This window comes from Mirounga leonina, unplaced genomic scaffold, assembly GCF_011800145.1.
Source record: "Mirounga leonina isolate KUSES-001 unplaced genomic scaffold, KU_Mleo_1.0 Mir_94, whole genome shotgun sequence".
In the NCBI taxonomy this organism is placed as follows: Eukaryota; Metazoa; Chordata; class Mammalia; order Carnivora; family Phocidae; genus Mirounga; species Mirounga leonina.
This window is the reverse complement of record NW_023270855.1, coordinates 43,363,983-43,385,731: the sequence shown is the minus strand read 5'-3', so window position 1 is coordinate 43,385,731 and position 21,749 is coordinate 43,363,983. Positions and strand designations below refer to the sequence as shown.

At 58.2% G+C, this 21,749-nt stretch overlaps 3 protein-coding genes across 5 annotated transcripts in view; 1 reads left to right on the top strand and 2 right to left on the bottom strand.

Moving 5' to 3' along the window:
* Positions 1–526: 526 nt before the first annotated feature.
* Positions 527–9,412, top strand: TMIE (transmembrane inner ear). Its single transcript, XM_034998658.1, has 4 exons — positions 527–726; positions 4,110–4,227; positions 7,563–7,712; positions 8,024–9,412. The coding sequence occupies exons 1-4, from the start codon at positions 649–651 to the stop codon at positions 8,122–8,124; spliced, it is 447 nt and encodes a 148-aa protein (XP_034854549.1). The 5' UTR covers positions 527–648; the 3' UTR covers positions 8,125–9,412.
* Positions 9,413–10,304: 892 nt separating this feature from the next.
* Positions 10,305–15,749, bottom strand: LOC118004994 (probable threonine protease PRSS50). The gene is made up of 6 exons (XM_034996627.1): positions 15,284–15,749; positions 14,993–15,187; positions 13,627–13,789; positions 12,312–12,595; positions 11,023–11,189; positions 10,305–10,663 (listed from the first exon to the last, which is right to left on the bottom strand). The coding sequence occupies exons 1-6, from the start codon at positions 15,708–15,710 to the stop codon at positions 10,433–10,435; spliced, it is 1,467 nt and encodes a 488-aa protein (XP_034852518.1). The 5' UTR covers positions 15,711–15,749; the 3' UTR covers positions 10,305–10,432.
* Positions 15,750–16,894: 1,145 nt separating this feature from the next.
* Positions 16,895–21,749, bottom strand: part of LOC118005222 (putative serine protease 46) — a 29,171-nt gene continuing 24,316 nt past the window's right edge. For all 3 annotated transcript variants that reach the window (XM_034997039.1, XM_034997040.1, XM_034997038.1), the window contains one exon: positions 16,895–17,342. In XM_034997039.1, the coding sequence (XP_034852930.1) occupies positions 17,088–17,342 (255 nt within the window). In that variant the 3' untranslated portion in view covers positions 16,895–17,087. The remainder of the gene's footprint in view (positions 17,343–21,749) is intronic.

Below are 21,749 nucleotides of genomic sequence, written 5' to 3'. Positions count from 1 at the left end.
GCCCGCAACTAGAGACTCTGACCATACCATCCCCTGGTCCCATCCCCCGCTCTAGCTCTGGTGTCCAGAGTGACCAGAGCCGTTTCTGGGCAGAAAGCCAGCCCAGAAAGCCCAGGACATCCCTGAGCGCCTGTCCCTATAGCAACCTGCCTGCCAACCCCCTCCCCCCCCCAACTACCGCCACCAGCCTGGGTCCAGTAGGGTTTTTCAAATTCAGAACGTCAGACTGGGAAGGGCCTCCTAGATCAGCAGATGCAAGCCCCTCCCCTTGCCCCAGATGGAGAAACTGAGGCCCGAGTGGGGCCGGGGTGGGGGGGGGGTGGGACCTGTTGTGCAAGGACCCGCCCCCAGCCCGTCTTCCCCCTCCCATCCACTCCCACCCCTCGGCCCGGCTGTCGGGTTGGGGGAAGGGGGATCGGGACTCTGATTCCCCGGCAAGGGGGCGGGCCCTCCACCCGCCGGGAGGTGGGGGCGGGCGGCACTGGAACCGGACACCGACGATGAATAAATGATGCCCACTCGCGGCCTGCGACCAGATCGCCACCTAGAGCGCCGGCTGGCGGGGCAGTCACCGGGCCACCCGTGCCCGGCCCCGCGCGGCCGGGTCCCCCCACCTGCGGCCGCGGGCGCGGAGCTGCGGGCGCGGAGATGGCGGGGCCCCTCTGGGCGCTGGGCGGCGCCGCGCTGGGGCTCTGCCTCGCCAGGGTCGCCGGGCAGCTGGTGGAGGTGAGGCGGGGCGGCGCGGAGGGGTCAGGGAGGCTGTGGCCAGCCGGCCGGAGGCTTAGGGGACGCCCTTCCGACAGGGAGCTGGATTTTCCCCTTCCAAGTGCCCCAGCAGACCTGGATTCCTGGGGTGACACGGCCCTGCCCCCAGCGCTCCCAGGCTGTGGGGGAGACTCAGCCCCCAACCTTAGGTTCCCTGGTCTGATGGGAGGGCACAGCCCCAGATTTCAGGATCATTAGTCTGGTGGGGGAGACTCACCCTGATCATAAGGATTCCCAGTCTGGGGATACAGCTTTGCTCAGCCCTTACCTTTTGTCTAATGGGGGCCAGGGAGAGGTGGGGGAGGTATAGTCCTTGGTTTCAGTGAACTCTAGTCTGATAGGGGAGATCTAGTCCCTGGTCTTAGGGTCGGCTGGAGGAAATAGCTTCTGCTTCCAGAGATCCTTCAGGCTCCCCTGCCTGATGGGGGAGACATAGCCTTAAGAAGGAGGTGAGGACTTGCCAAGCTGGAGGGTGGGGTCAGGAGACCCTTTATAGAGCAGCCATGTGTTGAGTTCAGCTCCTTGTGGGGCACTTGGCCCTGGAGGGGAGGTGCCGGCAGGGCAGGACCCAGGGCTCAGGGGTCTTACTTGGTCCTGGTGATAATGGAGAGCCAGCCAAGGTATCTGAGCAGGGGAAGAGTCGTGGATGAGTCTTGGTGTGGAAGGAGGAGGATAAATTGGAAGAGGGCATGTAGTTGGGAGAGCTGGGGGAGCTGCTGAGATAGCCCAGCAAGAGGTAAGGAGGGTGGCTGGGGTAGTTGGCCAGGAGCTTGGCTGGGGACAGGAAGGGCTGGGAGGAGAAGAGTGGGGGCCATTGCAGCCTCCTTGTCCCCTCTGTCCCCCATTCCTGCTGAGCTGTGAAGGGGAGCCAAAGAAGCAGACCAGAACCAGAATTCTGGAGCAAGAGACCAGAGGGAGAAGGCCCAAGAGGCAGGGCCAGGGAGGAGCAGGGTTCAGAGCCTTTGTAGGCCAGGGCAGAGAGGGCAGAGAGACAGAAGAGCAAGGGACAGCAAGGCGCCCAGGAGAGCCCTCAGGGGCAGGTGCCAGGGGACAGGATGGGAGAGGGAGGACAGAGTCTTATCCTGAGGACCTAAGAGGACACAGCCCTGAACCTGAGGGTCCGAGGGACAACAAGACAGAGTGCTGTACCCCGATACTAAGCCTGTCTGTGCTGCTGACCAGGGGGTGTGATCAAAAGGCTGGGCTGGAGTCAGATGTCAGCTCCAGTGTCCCTGTAAGGGGAGCCAGGCTGGCTTGAGCCCCACAAAGTGTACATGAGCCCCTTACTGGCTGTCCTGAGGCCTCGGGTGCAGAAACTGAGCTGGCCTGGGTGCAGGAGAAGGCTGAGGGTGGGGGTCATGTCAGTTCTGAGCCAAGGATTCTTCCCTTCAGCCCCCAGGAACACATCTTCTCCCTGCCCATCAAGGGAAATTGCATTTGGAGTCCATCTGCCTGCTATCTGCCTACAGCCTGAGCAAGGGCCTGGCTGAGCCCAGGGGATCCAGGGAAGCACTAGAAAGATGGGTAGCGCTGGAGTCCACAGCACCACCCACGACAGCCCCTACAGGCATCATTCTCCAGCTGATGGAGGCCGGGGCTCCCAAGCTTTAGAGTTTAGACCTCCAGCAGTGCCCACCACAGAGATGCCCGACTCTTACCTGTTACCCTCTACCCAAGATCCCTATCAAGGTGCGATTATAAGCTCAGTTCCCCCTGAAACAAGGCTAGAACGAGAAGGTGTCAGAAGTGGGCTCACAGCTGCCTGGGCTCAAAATCTGAGATCCCTCCTCTGGACCTCAGAGTCTTCCAGCCATACAGCCCAGCCGGACCAAAAACACTGAGCCTTAAGATCGGGAACCCCGCCACTGCCCAGACCCTGGCCCTGACTCTACAGACATAAGTCTAACCACACAGGCATACACCAACCACACGTGTGCTCTGTACCCACAAATATGTGCCCCAACTCCACACACATGCGCTCTGAACCCACAGAGGTGCCTGACCCCACACACGTGTTCCTTGACCCCACATACATACGTCTGACCCTGCAAGTGGATCCAGGCCCCTGGGATGATGCTGAGGAGGGGTATCTTCTCGTCAATGTTACCACTCTGATTAGGTAGAGAGAGCTTCCCAGAGAGCCCCGGAACCACCCCACTCAATTTACAGACGGAGAAATGGAGGCCTAGAGGTAAGAAGTCGCCCACCCCAGTTTACCCTGGTGAAGAGAAAAGAGCTGGGGAATCATGTACCAATCCCAAGCACACAGATTACCTGGGACATGCTGAAGGGCGGTGTTCTTGAGTGAGGAAGCACCTGACCTGTGGTAGGTGCCCAATCCATGCTCATGGACCAGGGGAAAGACTGGATGGATGGTTGAGGTGTGAGTTGCCTTTCCTTCCCAGAGAGCCAGAAGAGACTGCAGGTCTGCCCTTATTCAGTTAATCAGGAGACAGTGAATCCCACAGATGCCCCAGGGTCCTCTCCCTCTGAGCATTAACCACCACCACCCCCCCTCCCTCAGTCAAACTTGGTGAGGATAGGGTCCTATCCCTCTCAGCCCCTCAGGCTAGGGACTGGTCCCGCCCAGACCCACCAGGGCAGGGCCTTGTTCCCTCAGTCCCCCAGGGTAGGGCCATGTCCCCTAGACTCCCATGGCATGGTGGCGTCCACTGGGAAGGTGGGAGGTGGCCCACTGTGCTCTGCTCAGGCTTGTTCCAGTCACGCTTACAACATTTGGCCTCTAGGTGTCGCTGCTGCATTGCAGACGATTTATCCCGTCCTGTCCTGGGAGGACTCCGGCCTAGCCTCTGGTCAGAAGAGGTGACTCTGGCAGGATAGGCAACTGTTGAGGTCACCCGGTGGGGGTCCTGGCCAGGCAGCAGAGCCGCGGGCCCTGAGTCCAGCTCCACACCCCACCCACACTGAGGATGCTTGGGAGCAAAATCCCCCAAGGAGAGTACCGGCCTCCCCTTGTCTCTGGCCTTGGTCCTGAGACCCCCTCAGCCTGTGGGGCCCAGGACTGGAGCAGGAGGGGAGACTAGCAGGCTGCCCGAAGGGGACCTGAACCTGATTGGGACAAGCCATCCACCTTTGCCCCTTCAGGCCCTGGTGTCCCCGAGAATCCCCAGGCTCCACGGTTCTGGGGCTCTGCTTTCTTCTCTTGCTCTAAACCTGGAACCTCCCAGGATCTAGGGCGTTGGCTGTGACTATCTAAGACACTTGATTCTAGGAGATTCTGGAATGCTTGGACTGAGACCTTGCTGAAACCTGGGCCTCTCTCTCGGCCCAGCCCCAGCCTCTGGCCTCTGCCTGGCTTCACTTCCCTCTCTCCCGACCTGCAGCCCAGCACGGCCCCGCCCAAGCCCAAGCCGCCCCCGCTGACCAAGGAGACGGTGGTGTTCTGGGACATGCGCCTCTGGCACGTGGTGGGCATCTTCTCGCTCTTCGTGTTGTCCATCAGTGAGTAGCTGCTCCCTGCCCTCCCCCCGCCAATGCAGCTGCAGGAGCACAGCACCCCCTGCCCTCCCCCCACCCCCGCAGCACCACCCCCAGGGGCTCAGAGCAACAATTCCGGGCAGTGCAAGCAGCCCAGTCGCCCGCAGGAGGCCCGCTGTGGTTTCTGGCACCTCCTGATCTACACAAAGTCCCTGTGGAGGGCTGACAGGCTGGTGGTGACCTGAAGTATTCTGCCCAACTGGGACACAGCCACATGGCAATTACGATAATTACAGGGGACTCCACTGAACCAGGATGAGGACGTGTCATTTTCCCCTATCGCTGGCCTCCTGATGCTTTTCCTGCAGTTTGCCCTGCTTAAAGGGCCCACACCCAGAGGCCCCAGCAAGGCCATCCTTGGCCACAGCTCAGCCTAGAGGCTCCCCAGACGCCCAGCAGATGTGGCTCCCAGGCTGCAAACTGTGTCTTGTCAACTCCTGTTCCCCTGGAATGACTCACACCCCCCTCAATTAAAAGCAGGAGACCCCTTCCTCTCCTGGGACTGGGAGTTGCTGGATGCAAACTCACAACAGAAATGGGTTTGGCATGCTCCTTCAGCCCTTCCAGATTAGGGGTCTGCAGTTGGAGAAAGGGGGGCAGAGAAATGCCAATGGATGGGGGAGGCTGCCAGGGTACAGTGTAGAGTCTGATGAAGGTTCCCACACGCCAAAGGATGCGGGGAGACGCAGCGAGGAAGGGAAAGAAGACCCTCTCTGCCCGCACAAGCTTCTTAGAGAAGGGTCCTCTTCCACACATCAGTGAGAGGATGAGTGCAGTTTTGCCAGGTGGGCAGCTGGAAAAGGCAGACGGGACGGTGTAGGCAGAGGTGGGAGGAAATGGACCCCGCACAAGGGCTCAGATAACCCCTACAGGATTTTCACTGCGTGCACCCCAGTTCAGGGCAGCGAAAATGGCATTTAAGTTCTAGCTGGAGCTGTCCCAGGATGAGGTCCCCTGGAGGGCAGCACCCCAGCGGAGGACCCACCCACATGTAAGGACTCCAAGGGAGACAAGGACATCTGATGGGCATGTGCTTCTCCTGACACCAGGGAGGCCCTCCTTGGGGGAAAATATCCACACCCCACCATCACCATTTCTTCATGGCTGGGGTGGGAGCAGAATCTGAGCAAGAGGCTGCATTTCATTCTTGACCAAGGCAAGAACTAGTCAGGCCTCTCAGCGGAGGCCCTACGGACAGCTGGTTGTGGCTGTAGCCCCAGCCCAGGTGTCCAGGGAGGAGACGTGGACCCACCTGCCCCCCCCCCCACCGCCCTGCACCCCAGCACCAAGAGGCAGGGTTCAGGGAGGCATCTGCCTGCAGGAGCAGTGTAGGGTGCGGGTCCAGGGAGCCACTCTGGGGCACTCCAGGGAGCAGGAGTGAGGATGCCAAGGGGCCTCTAAATACACACTGGCCTCTCCGGGCTCTGCTCGGCCCCAGACAGTGGAGGGGCCTAGGGCCACACAAGCAGGTTGCAGTGTCAGACCCAAAGAGGCGCTTGGACATAAAGCACACAGACCAGCTCTTATTTTCTAGAAAAGAGTAAAGGAGAGTCCCAAAGGCCTCTGAGCAGCTGGTCACCACTCGTTACCTTCAGTGCAGGGCCCTAGGAGTAGGGATGGTACAGCCCCATCTCCTGGGGACGAAGCGTCTTTCCTACCTCCCAGTTGGCTTGGGCCTCGGTGGCGTTGCTGTCTGGGGCGTGTCATCCCAGAACCTTGTGCAGAGGGGCTGGGCTTGGATGGGGGCGCCTCTGGAGGTCCCTCCAGCCTGGGGACTCACATTCCAAGCCCCTGTCTGGGCCCTGGAACTCCATCCAACACACATTGTTTTTTTCCCTTCTTTGATAAGAAGTGACCCGGCCAGGCTGGGTGGGGCAGGCCTGGAGCGAGAGGCGGCGTCTGAGCCCTGCTCCAGGTGCCAAGAGCTGAGCTCCCTTGGAAGCCCAGGCCCCTTGGGGCCTGGGACTAGCCTCTGTGGTGAGCCTGAGTAAGCACGGTGAGAGGACATGCCCGGAGGGTGGCTGGAAGAGGTGACCCAAGCCAGCAGGATCGGGGCCCGTAGGCATACACACCGGGGCCTGGAGAAGACTAGAACCCAGCTCTTTGGATAAGAAAAGCTCGCTGTTTGCCCCTGGACAGCACTGTACAGTCAGACCTACTGCTGGGGTCTCGTGCAGCCCCCAGAGGTCCTGATTGCTGGCAGCTCCCCCATCCATCCATTCGGGAGTCCAGTTCTGTCCTCAGGAGCAAAGGCTTTGAGACCATCTCATGCATTCATTCATTCTTTTTTTTTTTTTTCATTCTGTGAACCTGGGTGAGACTTAGTGGGGCCACAAGATTTGGCTGAAGGGGTTGCACATGTTGACCCCCAAGGGTGCCCCAGCCCCGGCTACATTGGTCTGATCCATCTTCCCTAAAATAGGCCTTGTTTGTCCTGCTTGGCCATCCTGCCCCCAGGAGTCTGCCAGGAAGTTATGTCTTGTCATCCGATTTATAATAGGAAGCAGCCCCGTCCCCTCCCCTGAGGCTGGGGCCAAGGTGGTCAGACTGTGGAGTCTTAGAAAAATAAACTCAGTCCAGCTGGGTCCTGGCAGCCCTGCCCTGTCCTGCCCATCACTAGACAGGCCAGCTCCATTCCCTGGCCCAGCTCGCGTGGGCACAGCTGCCTTCAGCAGAAAACCGCCCCTGGGATAACTGTCTGGGGTGAACGCCCCAGGGCAGGCTCTGTGCCCTCGGGTGGGCCCTCACGGCCGGGAGAAGCCCAGGCTTGTCCTCAGCAAGGTTGAGGAGGACGCGGCCACGTCCTCGGGTGTCTGAGGTCCTCCCAGGAGCCTGGGGAGGAAGCAGTAGGAGCCGAGAGGCCTGGGTGGGAACACAGGACAGCCCCGGGGAGGTTGTAGCTCGAGTCACCAGTGCAGGCCTCTGCCCTGCCCTCCAGGGGCCTCGATCTAGTCAGAAAGCGAGACCAGAGGCAGGACTTACGGGCCACTGCACAATGAAAGTAGGAGACCCCCTTGTTCAGAAATTGTTAAGAACAGCGACTGCAGCACATAAAGCCCAGCGCCAGGCCCCTCTGAGAGCTGGCCCCTGTGTGCCTGCCCAAAGTCGGCCCCGCTCAGGAGAGAGATCTTGGAAAGAACCCCAGAGCCCACAGGGGTCTCGTCCAAACGCAGAGCCTCCTGCCAGAGACTCCTGGGTGAGACCCATGTAGGCAGGTGAGGGCAGGTCTGAAATGTGGGGACCGTTCCTGGGGTGTCTGATCTCCAGCCTCGGCCAAGCCTGCTCTGTCCCCGCTACAGTCATCACTCTGTGCTGCGTCTTCAACTGCCGCGTGCCCCGGACCCGGAAGGAGATTGAAGCCCGCTACCTGCAGCGGAAGGCAGCCAAGATGTACACGGACAAACTGGAGACGGTCCCCCAACTCAACGAGCTCACGGAGATCCCTGGAGGTGAGCAGGCCGGGGTGGGGGGGGCCAGCCCCCCCCACCACCACCACCACCTGTCCCAGCTGAGCCAGCCACTTCCTCAGTCCTGCCACCGAGAGTGGCCCTGCTCCTCCCCTCCCCTGGTGTTTAGGTTCTGGTCCCTGGAGACCAGAGCGCAGAAACAGGCCCGAGTGGGGCACGTAACACAAGGAGCTCTTCTGCAGGTGGGAGAGGTTTGGAAAGGAAGAAGCAAAGGGCTGGGTGTGGGGGGCTCCGGTGTGGGCCCTAGGACCCCTGGCCTCACTCCTGCCACCCGCCTCTCCTCCACCCCACAGAGGATAAGAAGAAGAAGAAGAAGGACAGTGTGGACACAGTGGCCATCAAGGTAGAGGAGGATGAGAAGAATGAGGCCAAGAAGAAGAAAGGAGAGAAATGAGGAGGGCTTCCTGGAGGTGGCAGCTGGTGCTGGCTAGCCCTGGGGCTCAAGTCCTGGCTGGGGTCCAGGCATCTTAGACTCCCAGCTCATCCATGGACCATAGAGGTTGCAGAACACCCTCTTCTTGGCTCCAAGGGGGGCTGCTGAAGCCCCAGTGTGACAGCCCATCGGGGGCAGGGACAGACTGCACCTGGCGTCCCGCCTCCCAGCCTGGACTCTGCTCCTTTCACCTCACGCACATGGCTATCCAGCAAAGGCGGTCTTGGGCCACTGTCCCTCTGCAGATCTGGAGTGGAGTGGCCCCGCACCCACCCAGACACGCCTCGGTCCCTCCTGCCAGGAACAGCAGTGGCTGTACAGGGCATGACGGGACGTGGCCTGCCTCTTGGAAGGAAATGGCCAAACTGAAGGGGCTGGGGTGTGAGGCCACAGCCAGGCTGGCCACGAGGAAGAAGAGGGTCACTAGGGGAGGCTCTCAGACTTCTCCAGGGAGCAGCCCTGGCGGCCAGGGAGCTCCTCCAGGCCCAGCAGGGGTCCTGGCCCGAGAGGTGAATAGAGCGCCCGCCTGGAGGCAGGGGGACTCCAGCCCAGCGGATACCATGGGCCAGGCCGCTGCCCTGGAGCTGAGGCTCCTGGGAGGCTGAGCACGAGGCCTGGGGGTTGGGGGCTGGGGCTGCAGGGGTGAGTCAGGGGTGCAGAAGGCTGAGGCCAGCAGGCCGAAGGGAGAAGGGAAGAAAGGGGGTAGCGGGGCCCCATCTCGGGGATCCAGGGAGCCCTGGAGAAGCCAAGGGGAGCGTTGGGCTGTGCCGGAAGTCCTTCCCAGGTGGTGGCGGTCCGTCAGGGCCCCAGGGGGTCACGGCAGAGGGCACTCGGGGGCTGAGGCAGCAAGCAGACTTCCACCCGATGAGGAGAGCTGCACACAGCCTCCTCTTTTACCACCTCAAGCGTCTCGCACCTCAGAGAGTCACTGCTGACCGGAGGGGGAAGGCCCAAACACCACCCGGAGACTGACGGCAGAGGCATTTCGGGAGGGTGGCAAACCCCCGCCGAGGCGCGCACATCTGGGCCTGGAAACGCCAGGGTTCCTGAGCTGGGGGAGCTGCCCCGCGGCCTGCCGAGATGTGTAAATAAAGCTGAGTGCCTTCCACTCAGACGACCCCTCAGGATGCCCTGTCCCTGGAGCATGTACGTGGAGGGTGATGCCGCCATGACAGGGGCGCTGGCCAAGCAGAAGCTCCCTCCCCGACTGTTCCCCCAGCCTGAACTGGGATGAGCTGAAGGGAGAGGTGGCAGCCAGCTGGGCATCGAGACCGCGGGAGGAAGCCGCCCCCTGTCCCCTCCCCTCCCCGCCACTTTGTGGCCTGCAGTAGGCCTTCCACGGCCTGAGCCCCGTGCTGGGGACACAAGAGGGGTCCAGTGCGGATCCTGCCCCAGAGCTGGATGACTATGATACAAGGAGAGGAATCCGGGCAGACACAGGTGCTGTGAGGGCGCAGAACCCTGACTCTGCCCTCACGGTCCGGCCCGCGGGTTTCTCCCGCCGAAGGTTAAGGTTGCGGCCAAGGTCATACAATGCATACAGGCCAGAGTCTTCCTGTGTGGCCCAGGCAACAGAAGCCCAGAGGGGCAGGGGCGTCCTGAGGTCCAACAGAGAAGCCTGGGGCAAGTCCAGACCTGGGCTGCATCTGCCCTGCCCCCTGGCCTCTGACCTGGGGCCTCTACTGGTCTTTCAGGGACAGGCACGGCCGCGGACGGGTAACATCTGAGCCCGGTGGGCACCTGCCCCAGGCTCTAGGCAGGGCGCGGGGCTGGAAGGTCAAGTGCACTACAGGGCTTCAGGGCAGTGACAGGTTGTGCTCCAGCCGCTGGCCAGGAGAGCCTGACTCCCCCTAGAGAATCACAGCAAACACGCTCCCCTCCCCCGCCCAGACAGAGCCGCACCTTTACCCCAGCCTCATACTGCGTCCCGGCAGCCCAGCTTCAGCCTGGATAGTACATTCTAGACCCCAGTATCATCCCTATACTCTCCCTCTACTTTCTGTGGGAGCCACCCCAAACCTATAGACGGAGGCAGACCCGGCAGCTCTGCACCTTTCAGGAGAGAACAGTCTGGAGTCCCCCCTCCCACCCCCATCTGGCTGGCTCACCTCCCACTCAAGCAGGCCCAGGAAGGAGGCAGCTTGGAGAAGAGAAGCATTTAATTGAGCACCTCATCTCTGCCCTGCCCTGCCGGGTGGGGAGAGCTACACCTGCAGCATTCTGGGCACAGAGGGTGAGGATGGCCCCCCCGGGGGACAGCACGAGGCTGTCAGAGGGCAGCAAGGAGGCCGAGGGGCAGCGGTAGCACCAGGAGCAGGGCCCTGGATGGGGCTGGCAGGGCCTGCCCACTGATGCGTTCCCAGATCCAGTGCTGGTAGGAGGTGACCTGCAGGTAGATGGGCGGGGCCTCGCTCTTCCGGCAGCCTGGGCCCCAGCTCACAAGTCCCACCAGGTACCACGTGGTGTCCACAGGACAGGCCAAGGGCTCCCCACTTATCTCCTGTGAGGAGGGGTGTGGAACAAAAAGGGTCAGGGGGGCCGGGGGTGGCCGGAGGGAGACGTGCCCCGGCTCACACCACCTCTCTCCCACAGCACGCCCCGCAACCCAGGGGGCCACCAAGCTGAGAGGTGCCCTCGAGGTCCAGATGCAGGAGACCTCCCTCAGAGGGGTTCACCTCCCCTCGCTCATGCCAGGCCCCCACCCCCCTTCTTCCCACCGACCCCCCTTCTCTCTCCTCTCCGATCTTCCTCTCCCATCTCTCCCTCCGTCTTCCCCTCCCCTCTGAGCCCGGCTGCCCTGCGCCCCAGCACCTCTCCAGGCGGCCCTGGAGGTGAGGGAGCAAGGAGGGAGGTGCTCACGTAGCAGAAGTTCTCCCTGTCCAAGTCCTCCGCACAGACCATCCGGGAGTCCACCACCCGAACCAGAGAGGGGACTTTGGAGACCTTGTGGTATAACTTGTCACACTCCTTGCTGCTCAGGATGGTGACACCCTTCTCCTGAATGGTCCGGAACTGGGGCCACACGCCTGCAGGGACAGGTCCCCCCCACAGTTCAGGCTTGGCGGTCTCACTGCTGCCAGCCCGGTGGCTGTCCTCGCTGCTCCTGGCCCGCTCCTCCAGCCTCTGAAGAGTCCCTCCTAGAGATTTTGGAGCAGGCTGCCCTCAGCCTGGCCTCGCTGGGCCTGGTCTCACCCCTAACAGAGTCCAGCCCACGGAGTCTGTTCCTACCTCAGCAGCTTGGCTTCTGCTCTTCCATCTCGAAGGCCTGCCCAGCCCCTCTCAGGTCCAAATCCGTCCTTCACTCAAGCCTTCCCCAAAGGCCTCTTCCACCCTAGCCAGCCCAGACCCCCCCTCTGTGGGCCCCAGGCACTAAGTCCTCCCCTCCCTCCCCCGCTCCCCTCCTCTCTCTCTCCAGTGTGACTCTGTCTCTAGCTGGAGCCCCCAGGGGACAGTCTTCCAACCATCCCCAGCCACTCCCCAGATGGGCCATGACAAGAAAGACAAACAGCCACCCCCACCCCCAGGCTGGAGCCGCTGTGGGCTGCTTTTAGGCAAGATGACTCCGTGAAGTCAAAGGGAAGAACACCTGTCTTGTGAAAAAGAGGGGCTCCCTGAATGGACCGGGTCTTCCTAAAACTCATAAGGAAATGCTCCCTGGATGGACCTGGGATGACACTCCTGCTCTTTGGGCTTTGCTCCATCCCTGGAGATGGTAAAGGGCTTGAGGTCCACTGGGGGCAGGGGGCTCCCAAACTCGGGGTGCAGACTGCCCTTAGCCAACCATGGGGGGTCTTTGGGGGAACTTTTTACAGTCACACAACCCTGCTCCTCCCACTGCAAGATGCTCTGCTTCAAATCCTGGACATCCTGGGATTGCGTGCACATAGCAAGATATTACTCTGTGCCCCTCTGCCTTCAAGGAAGTCCTGTTTATAGGTCCTGGCCTGGGGCTGAGGTCTCATGGGCAATCTGGGACGCCTCAGGCCTGAATGGCCACAATGCACTCACTGCCAAGACCCCCAAGGGGAAGGAGACGAGAGCCCGCCAGGAAGACGTTTCAGAAACAGCTGTCCACGGAGACCCCGGCCTGCACCCGGGTCCTCTCCCCCACACACCGCCCCCCCCGGTCTGGGGAGGCTCGGACTCACCGTCAAACCTGGGGAGTCCCCAGCCTGTTACAGTGCACAGGGAGCCGTCCTTCACCTCGTAGTCCAAGCCGGGCAGGCAGATGGGCCAGACATACTTGTTGTACTTGAGTGGCCACACGAGCTTGAGGAGGGCAATGTCATGGGCCCGGCCCACCCAGGACCAGTACCGATGGGACCGGTACCGTTTGTTCAAGATAACCTGGTATGCTGGGACGTCGGAGGTAGTCGGAGATATCTGGTCAATCCTTGGGCTCCCCACCCGCACTGAATAGGTAAAGTTATGCCTAGGGGGACAACGAGGGGAGTCTGTCATCAGCTCCAGGCACCCCACCCCCGCCTCCACCCCACTACTGCACTCTGGGTCAATCCCAGCAGGCCAACCCCCTGCTTCAAGCCCCCCCCAGCCCCCACCCCAAGCCTCTCTCTCCCAGCAGATGTGAACAGGGCCCTGCACACACCCTGTGTGGTCCCACCTTTACAACAACCCTGTACTTTACGGAGAGAAAACCCGAGGCTCAGAGAAGCCCAGCCAACAACTCAAGGCTGCACAGCTAGGAAGTGGCAGAGCTGGGATATGGACCCAGTTTTCTCTGGTTCCAGACTCTGGACTCTGTCTGGCACCCCGTGCCAGGCCCTGGAAGTGGCAGAGGCCGGGCACAATCAATCAGCCACGGCCTCGCCCTCCAGCCTCCTTTCCCAGCATGCCCCTCAGGGTCTCCGGGTCGGCCCTTAGGCTTGGAGCAGGCTCTTCCACAGATGCTGCCCTCAGGCCACTGCCCTGGCCCCGGCACATGGGCATGCCCTCTCTTTGGTCCTCACGCTGCCCGGACTCCCCTGTGAGCACCTGTCTTCCCATCTATCTTCCCCAGCAACCCAAGGGAAGTGATGTGTCTGTCCCCTCTCTACCCCTAGGGCCCAGGCCAGGGCCTGGCCTCAAGGAGGGTCAATGGCTGTGGGTGGAAGGAAGGAAGGAATGAATAAGTGAAGCAAAGGGTATGGGATGGAAGAATTAGGACCTCCTTTCTGTGGCTAGGAGGACGGAGGCCTGGCCAGTGGCTTCCCAGCCCCCATGGCCTATCTGTAGCATGACTGCCGAGGACTGGGGAGCCAGGGGAGGGGAGAAAGCGCCCAGCCCTCCCTCCGGGGAGGAATCAGCAGGACTCAGCCTCCACCTGTGGAGAGCTGAAGCCAGGGTGGGGCTGGGACCACAGCGCCCTGCAGAGGGCACGGCTGCTGCTGAAGGACCAGCGGGCAGGATGACCGGGCCCCGTGGCTCCGGACACCTTTCCACCCGCCCACCTAGGCCCCGACTCACTGGATCAGGCAATGGGCCGCCGTCAGCACCCACCGGGAGGCAATGAGGGTGCCTGCGCAGACATGTGTGCCGTTGGCCCGCACGCTGACCATCCATGGCCACCGCCGAGCCATGGCGTCTGGGTCCCTGAGCGTGGGGTCCTGCTCGTGCGAGGAGCCGCAGGCTGAGGAGGAAGGTGAGAGCTTGATGCAGGACGGGACCTTGCAGCCCCATCCCAAGGTGCCTTCTCTCCCCTCCCCTCAGCCCCACCTCCTGCCTCTCCAGCTGTGGCCCGCACTCATGCAGCGATTCTCTTTTCCCACTGGGATTTCTCTTTTTCCACATGAAGACTGAGGTCTGCAGCCTCCAAAGGGCCTCAGCGCTCCCCAGGTATCCTTCTCCCTGCTCCCACAGCCCCGGGGACCCAGAGCATTCCCAGCCACCAGCCTGGTACAACAGTGGCCCCCCGAGCTCTGACCAGATCCTTCAAAAACTCATCCGTGTTTGCATCTGGCCCCCCTGTACTTCGGCCAAGGCAGACCCCTCTCCCTCCTCTGGGAACCGTCCTGTGATTCAGTGAGACTACCCAAGAGAAAAACGGGCCGTGGGCGTGAACAGATACATCCCGAGGACGACAGCCCTGCAGCGGGCCAACACCAAAGCTGCAGGGTCCCCAGGGGAGACTTGCAGCAGAGCCAGGCTCCGCTCCACACCACCTGCCAGGCAAAATTCAGGGGCCCCGACCCCAAGTATTGGTGAGGGTTCCGGGCCCAGACTGCTCACTCCCGGCTGGTGGGAGTGTCTCTGGGTGCAGGCACGTTGAAAAAGTTCTCAAACTGAAGATGCACGTGTCCAACCTCACAGCAGCCCAGCCCCCAGTGTTTTCCAGGGGGTGGATAGGGGATTGGGCGATCAGCGTGCGTGGGCCAGCACCAGCCTGTGTCAAGTCTGATATGGGAGAGGGGGTGTCTGCACGCACTCGGTCGTGTGTGAGAGGCTTTCGGGGGCCACTTAGTTGTGTGCACTGAGTTCCAGGATAAGAAGTAATTCGGGAGGTCTTCGTTCAACATGAGAAGGTCGCGTGGGGGTGCCCGGAGACGCCCGCGGGGAGGCTCCCTGAAAGCTGTGCTGCAGATCCCCTAAGTCGTTGGCTGGGAGCCTGGGTCAGTTCAGGGCGGCGGGAACATGCAGCCCACCGCAGGCTCCTCCGACTCTCGTTCCTTCCCACCTCACGGGGACGGGAGGCCCGGCCCACAGCAGATGCTCCGTAAAGCCTTGTAAAAGGAACCTCCCTTCTCACTCCCCCCTGCCCCTTCCTCCTGCGACCGCCTCCGTCCCCAGGGCTTGCTCCCGCACCCTCCTCCCCCAGGGAGTCCGTCGTACTCACTGAGAAAGCGGATGTCGCCGTTAGAAACAGACACGGTCTGGGTCTGGAGGGTCGTGCGCTGCGACGGGTCCGTGGGGGCCTGGCGGGGGAGGCGAGGCTCGTCTGAGGGACAGGTGACACTGGGGGCACAGGGCACGCCAGGGTCGACGGAAGCGGGCGCAGACGGTGTCCCTGGCGCTTGGCTCGCCAGGCAGCCTGCGGAAGGACGCAGAGAGGGTCACACGAGGCCCGGCGAGGGGGTCAGACCAGGCCCGGCGAGGGCACGGGGGTGGGGGGCGCGGCGGGGCTCACCCGCGGGCCTCGGCGACACCAGCAGCAGCAGCAGCGGAAGGGCAGCCGCCCCGGGGCCCGGGGGGCCCTGCCTGCGGGCCGGCGTCCTGTACCGGGGCTCCATTCCAGAGTAGCAGCGACGGCGCCGGGGTGCTCCTCTGGCGACGGCGCCCCCCATCGGCTGCCCGCGCCGGCGTCCGCAGTGTGGGGAGTGCGGGCGCCCCCCAGTGGCCACCCGCGGTGGCGCTCCCCGTGGCCGCCCACCGGCGCCCCCACAGACGTGGCCTCCCTTCTGCCCGCACCACCAAGCCTCTGCCTCCTTGGCCCCTCGGTCTCGCTCACTGCGCGTGGCCAGGCACTTCCTGGGGACCCTCAGGCTAGCGCAGCCAGTTCCTGTACCGCCTCGCTCCTGCAGCCCCCTGCCCTCAGGCTGGGTTCGTGCTTTCATCCTTCCCGTGGTGAGATGGGACCCAACCCCTGGGGCTGGCCTCCAGGATTCCCAAGTGGCCCACCTCCCCCCACCCCACCCCCAGCCTGGTAACTACAGTGGGGCTTTGCCCCAGGGCACTGAAATTGACCCAAGAAGATTGTGTAATTGTAAGCCCCTCCCCCGCCCCACCTCCATTCAGCAAAGGCTCTTCTCTGACAGGTCTATCTGCTTGGGAAAACTGTGTTGGTGAGGTTCCTAGTCACAGATGAAGAGTGATGGTAGTAGCCAGCCGACCCTTCTGGGAGCAGAAGTCCACTTTAAGGTATGTTGGAATTGGGGGAACATTTTGATGGCTCAGTTGACAGATAACACATTTAATAAGGAGTGTGGGAGATCCTATGAGCAGTTTTGGTTCAAAGCTGTTGGGAAATTCTAGGTGAACGTGAAATCAAGTCAGGACACTCTAACTTTTGCCGGGACCTGCTGTCTTGGGAGACACTCAGGCTGGCCATTCAGCACTCCAATCTCTTCAAAGACAGCAAATCATACCCACTACCTTTGTGGCACCCAAAGGACAAGGGCTCTGAACCGGAGGACCCCCAGGTCTGAGCCGCCCCCAGGCTACCTCCACTCAGAAGGCAGGGCTCTGGCTCCCCTGGGCTAGCCTGGCTTTGCCTTCCTGAGTCTGATGGAGGTCGCTGAGGCAGCTCGGAAGCTCAGGGGGTCGTCACCTCCCACGATTCATGCCAGCAAGCACTCTGCCTTGGCCCCTTTTTCTCCCCCCATCATCATCCATATCTGCCAGGGAAGGAAGAAGAACTGGTCAGGTTCTGTAGACCCTTAGGGGGATCTGAAGGGTTGGGAGAGGTTCACGGGTTCTTGAACGATGTCCATAAATGTAAGTCCGGTCATTGAGTTTCTTGGGAAGAGGACAGGTTCTCTTAGGAAGGCCTGAGGGGACTGCTGGTCAGAGACCCAGGGGAGGGCCATGGGGACTGGGGTTGCTGGGGTGCTGAGATGATTAAGCAGGGACTAGAGGTCACAGAGTCCCACCTGGTATTTGGCAGAAGAGGAAACTGCAGCCCAGAGCGGGAAACGTGGCAAGCAGTGGTACAGGGAAGGCCCTCAGGGAAGGCTCCCCTTGAGAGGACAGACAGGCCTCCTGGGGCTGGGGAGGCTCTGAAGGGTTCTGACCACGGTCAAGAAGAAAGATGACTCTTGTGGCGCAAAACTCAAGAGCATCTTCATTGAACAACTTAAAAAACCAGTGGCTCTGGGACCCTCCCCCAAGGGTGCTCTGTCCTGATGTCATGCGCTCCCTGGGTCTGCACAGCTCCTGAGGGCAGACAGGGGGGAAGCAGCGGCCTCTGGGAGTGCCTGCCCCAGAAACACCGCTCACAGGAGCCACAGGGAACCCAAGGACACCAGCAGAATGTAGCCAGTGAGGGTGACTGGGCTCAGGAAAGCAGGGCCAGCCCTACTGATGAACCTCATGTCCGTGATCTGCCTCTTAATCCAGTGGGTGAAGTAGGAGGTGCTGGTGTAGATGCCTGGGAAGCGGTGCTGGTTGCAGCTCAGGCTCCAGCTCACCACCCCCATCTGAATCCAGGAGTTGTTCACCTGGCAGACGAGGGAGCTGCCAGAGTTATCCTGTGGAGGGGAGGAGGGGAGGCATGAGGGAGGCAGGGCCTCACTGCAGGCTTTGCAGAAATTCACACCTTCTCGAGCCAGATCCTTAGCAAGAGCTGCCTTAGGCTTATGCTGCCCCTGAAAAGGAGGCATGGCTAGGAACCTGCTCCGGGACTTGGGAAGCTCTGCCCTTGGGCCCCAGCTCAGGATCACACTGGCCTCTCTCTTCATTCTCCTGCTAACTCTCTGACCAGAACCCCCCAGTCCCCACCTCTGTCCTCCCTTAAATCCTGGTGGGCCTCCCTTGACCACCTTCTTTCCTACACTACTGCTTGCAGAGTAACTATTTGCAATGCAAACCAGCCCCCTCTTTTTGTGCAAAGCAGGTGCATGTATAAGAATAATGTTTATAACAGCATGCATCAAAAAGTCATAGCTGTTATGTCTCCTGAAGGTGGGTTTATGATTTTTTTAAGCTTCCTCTGTACTCTTCTGTAATTGTTGAAAAGTTTTATAAATCAGAAAAATAGCTCTCTCTCTATATTTATATACATACCTATATATAGTAAATGTAATTCAAACCAAGATTTAAAGAACATAATCTAATGAAGAGTGCATGAGACACTTAAGGAAGAAAATAATAAAACTATACCTAAGAATTAAATGAAGACTTACATCAAGGTAAAGAGATATTTTGGTTCTTAAGTGAGGCAACTGAAAACAACATAAAAATGCCAATGCTCAGCCCTTGGCTTTCTGCACTATGGAGGACCAGATACACTGCCTGACCTTGCTGTAGATAACTAAATATGTGTGAGGTTAAAAACCTCTCATTTTAAATGCACAGATGAGCCGGCAAGAAAATAAAGACTCCTCAGAGTCCAAAACCCAGGGAGGTCAGCAAAGCCCACATGGCTTTGGTCCCAAGGCTATTTGTCAAATCTGGCGAAACTGAGCTTCCGTTTTCACAGTGTCCTTCATCGGCGTGGGAGATAAAAGGCAAGACCCAGGCCTGCACAAGCAGGAGAGCCTAAGACAAAACCTCCTGCAAAAAGTTACACCTCCAAAAAAGACCACGCCCCCTGAGGGAGGAGAAACTGGGAGCACCTACCCTCATGTGAACTTGCGATTCGAATTCATACTATGCGGGTGGTTCCAAAAACCCAAGCCAAGGATGCCATTCAAAGTGGTCCTGGGTTAGTCATGTACCCAGAGGATTCTCACAGAGAACACCCAAGAACATTTCCTCCCTCTTTAAAACATCACCCCACACACAGGAAGTTGAGATACCATGAGCAAATGCCAGCCAGCAGAAAAAAACAAGAGCATAATTAGAGCCTGCTCATCTTGAAACTCAGGGATTATCACACGTGGAAGGTTCGGAGTTTCTGGTAATGCAGCACTATTTCATAGGCTTGGGAGGGAGTGTCTGGGTGTTGGTTATGTTATTCTTTATTCTCCATATATGTTTTATAAACATGCTCTCGTCTCTTCAATAGAGAGTAAAAACTATTTTAAAAGATTACAGGGTCGGTCCTCCTTACATTAATCTCTAAAGTTCAAGCAATTCCAAATAAAATGCCAGGTGGATTTTTTTTTTTTCAGGACCTTGACAGTCTGATTCTAAAATTGATATTGAAGGATAAGAGTCCATGAATTCTATGACAGGTCTGAGAAAGAAGAGCAAATGGGAGAGTCAGGCTGGGGGCAGATATGACCTACCAGAGAGTTAGATATATTTCAAAGCTGTAATTACAGAAACTGTGGCACTGACATAAAAAGAGGAAAATAGACCAGTCATGCATTGGAGAGCTAACCTGATGCCCGCACGTGAGGAGTTGTAGCACATGCTCCAGCAAGCTCTGGGAAAGGGGATCTCTGTTGTAATGGGGGGAAACCGATGAAGAAAGATGAAGTTGGATCTTACCTAACAACACTCCAGAGGAATTACAACTGTCAATGTGAAAAGTTAAAATGATAAAGCTCATTAAAAACATGTAGGACTATGACTTTGACTTGAGATGAAGCATATGTTTTAAAATAAGACTCAAAGCCCACAAGCTTAAAGTGGAGAGATGTGTTGGGCTTAATTACATCAAAGCTATGACTAGTCAGTGAAGGACACCGAATCTCATTGAAGATAGATGATGAATTAAGATAGGGCATTTACTCTGTCTAAAACTAACTAGAAGTCAATGTTTAATATATGCAAGGACACCCTGAACATTAACAAGCAGAGAAAGAGAGTTGAGAGACTTCTGGGGAAGATGGAAGAGTAGGACGATCCTGGGCTCACCTCGTCCCATGGATACACCTAGATATCACCCACATCAGAGTAAATAAACCAGAAAATGACCCAAAGACTGGTAGAGCAGACTCACCACAGCTAAATGTAGAGAAGAAGCCACACTGAGGAGGGTAGGAAGGATGGAGACCCAGTCAGGGGCCAAACTGACCTGTAATACTGTCTGTGGGAGGGTGGGATGCCACAGGTGCAGGGAGGAGAGAGGAGCAGACCCACCCCAGGCACAGGGGATCCCCTCTGCAGAGACAAATGCCCATATCATTTGGCTCTGAAAACCAGAGAGGCTTAACTTTGTGAGTTCTTACAATCAGTGGAGCTTAACACCTGGAACTTTAAAAAAGCAGTGGCTCAGCTCTGAGAGAGCCAGAGGGTGATAGGAAATTGAGCCCCTGCTCTTAAAAAGACAGCATAACAAACAGCCCTTGAGATACAGCATAGAAGTAGCAGTTTAAAAAACACCTAGGGTCTATGAGAAGGAGATTTATTTACTAATCTCAGAGTGTGTGCTGGAGGGGCAGGGATCTTTGGGAGACTTCTCCAGAAACAAAAGAGTCGGCGGGTGCATTTCGCACCCCTACCCTCCCAGCCTAGATACACGGACACCTGCAGGAGCCAGCCCCTTGAGAACACTCCCCACCTAGTTTGCTAACAGTGCATCTCACCCCCACATTCTCCTATGGATGTACCCCCTCCATCCCAGCTGGCCTCAGCAGGAGTTTTCCCAGGCAGCTGCAGGTCATCCTCCTGCAGTGGACCAGCACAGACCTTGCTGGGGCTGTGCATCCTGCACCACGTTCTCCTGAAGACACACCTCCTCCAACACACCTTTGGCGGGAGATCATCCAAAGCAGTGCCACAAGCCTGGCAGGGTGCAAGCAGCCTCAACAAGGGCCAGCACCAATCCAAAGTGACTCTTGCCCTGGAGAGAGGGGAAGATAACCACACACACCAATCCAACAGCAGACATCTGGTCTGACTGCAAGTCCCACCCACCAATGAAAGTTTTCAGGGGACAACACCTAAAAAGAGCACCCTGCAGTTCAATGCTACCACGGTTCTTGCAAATACATGGTCTGACTTAACGCAAGCCCATGGCAACCCCAGACAGACCTAGTAACAACATAGGTACCAAATCCTGCCCACAACAGGCAGAGAGAGCCATTGTAGATGATTGGACTGGAGGCAGACATGACTCAGCCACAATAGTAGGGTGCACACAACACACATAGGAGACACCCCGGAAGTGCCAGGTTCTGGTGAACAGGGAACATTATACTGCAGGGCACTACAAAACCTCTTCTTCATAAGTCTCCTACTTGGAATAGAAGAAGATGTAGCTGACTTTCCTAACACATAGAAACAGACACAGAGAATTAGACAAAATGAGGAGACAGAGGAATATGTCCCAAGTGAAAGAACAGGACAACAGCACAGCAAGAGAGCTAAACAAAATGGAGATAATATGTCTGATAGAGAATTTAAAGTAATGATCATAATGGAGCACCTGGGTGACTCAGTTGGTTGAGTACGAACTTTTGATTTCAGCTCCAGTCATGATCTCAGGGTCATGGGATTGAGCCCCATGTCAGTCTCTGTGCTCAGCGGGAGTCCACTTGAGATTTCTTTCCTTCTGCCTCACCCCTCTCCCCCCTGCCCCATGCACATGCTCTCTCTGTCTCTCTCAAAATAAATCAATAAATCTTTAAAAAATAATAATAAAGGAATGGTCATAAAGATACTCTGGACTTGAGAAAAGAGTGGAGGACCCCAGTGAGTCCCTCAACAAAGAGATAGAAAACATAAAAAAGAATCAATCAGAGATAAAGAACTCAATAACTGAAATTAAAAATACACTAGATGGAATTAATAGTATATTAGAGGAAGTGGAAGAATAGAGCAGTGACCTGGAGGACAGAGTAATGGAAAGCAATCAAGCTGAACAGGAGAGAGAAAAATAATAATAATAAATTAAAATAGATTAAGGGAACTCAGTGACACCATTAAGTGTAATGACATTCACATTGTAGGGATCCGAGATGGAGAAGAGAGGAAAGGGGGGACAGAAAATGTATTTGAAGAAATCATAGCTAAAAACCTCCCTAATCTGGGGAAGGAAAGAGAAA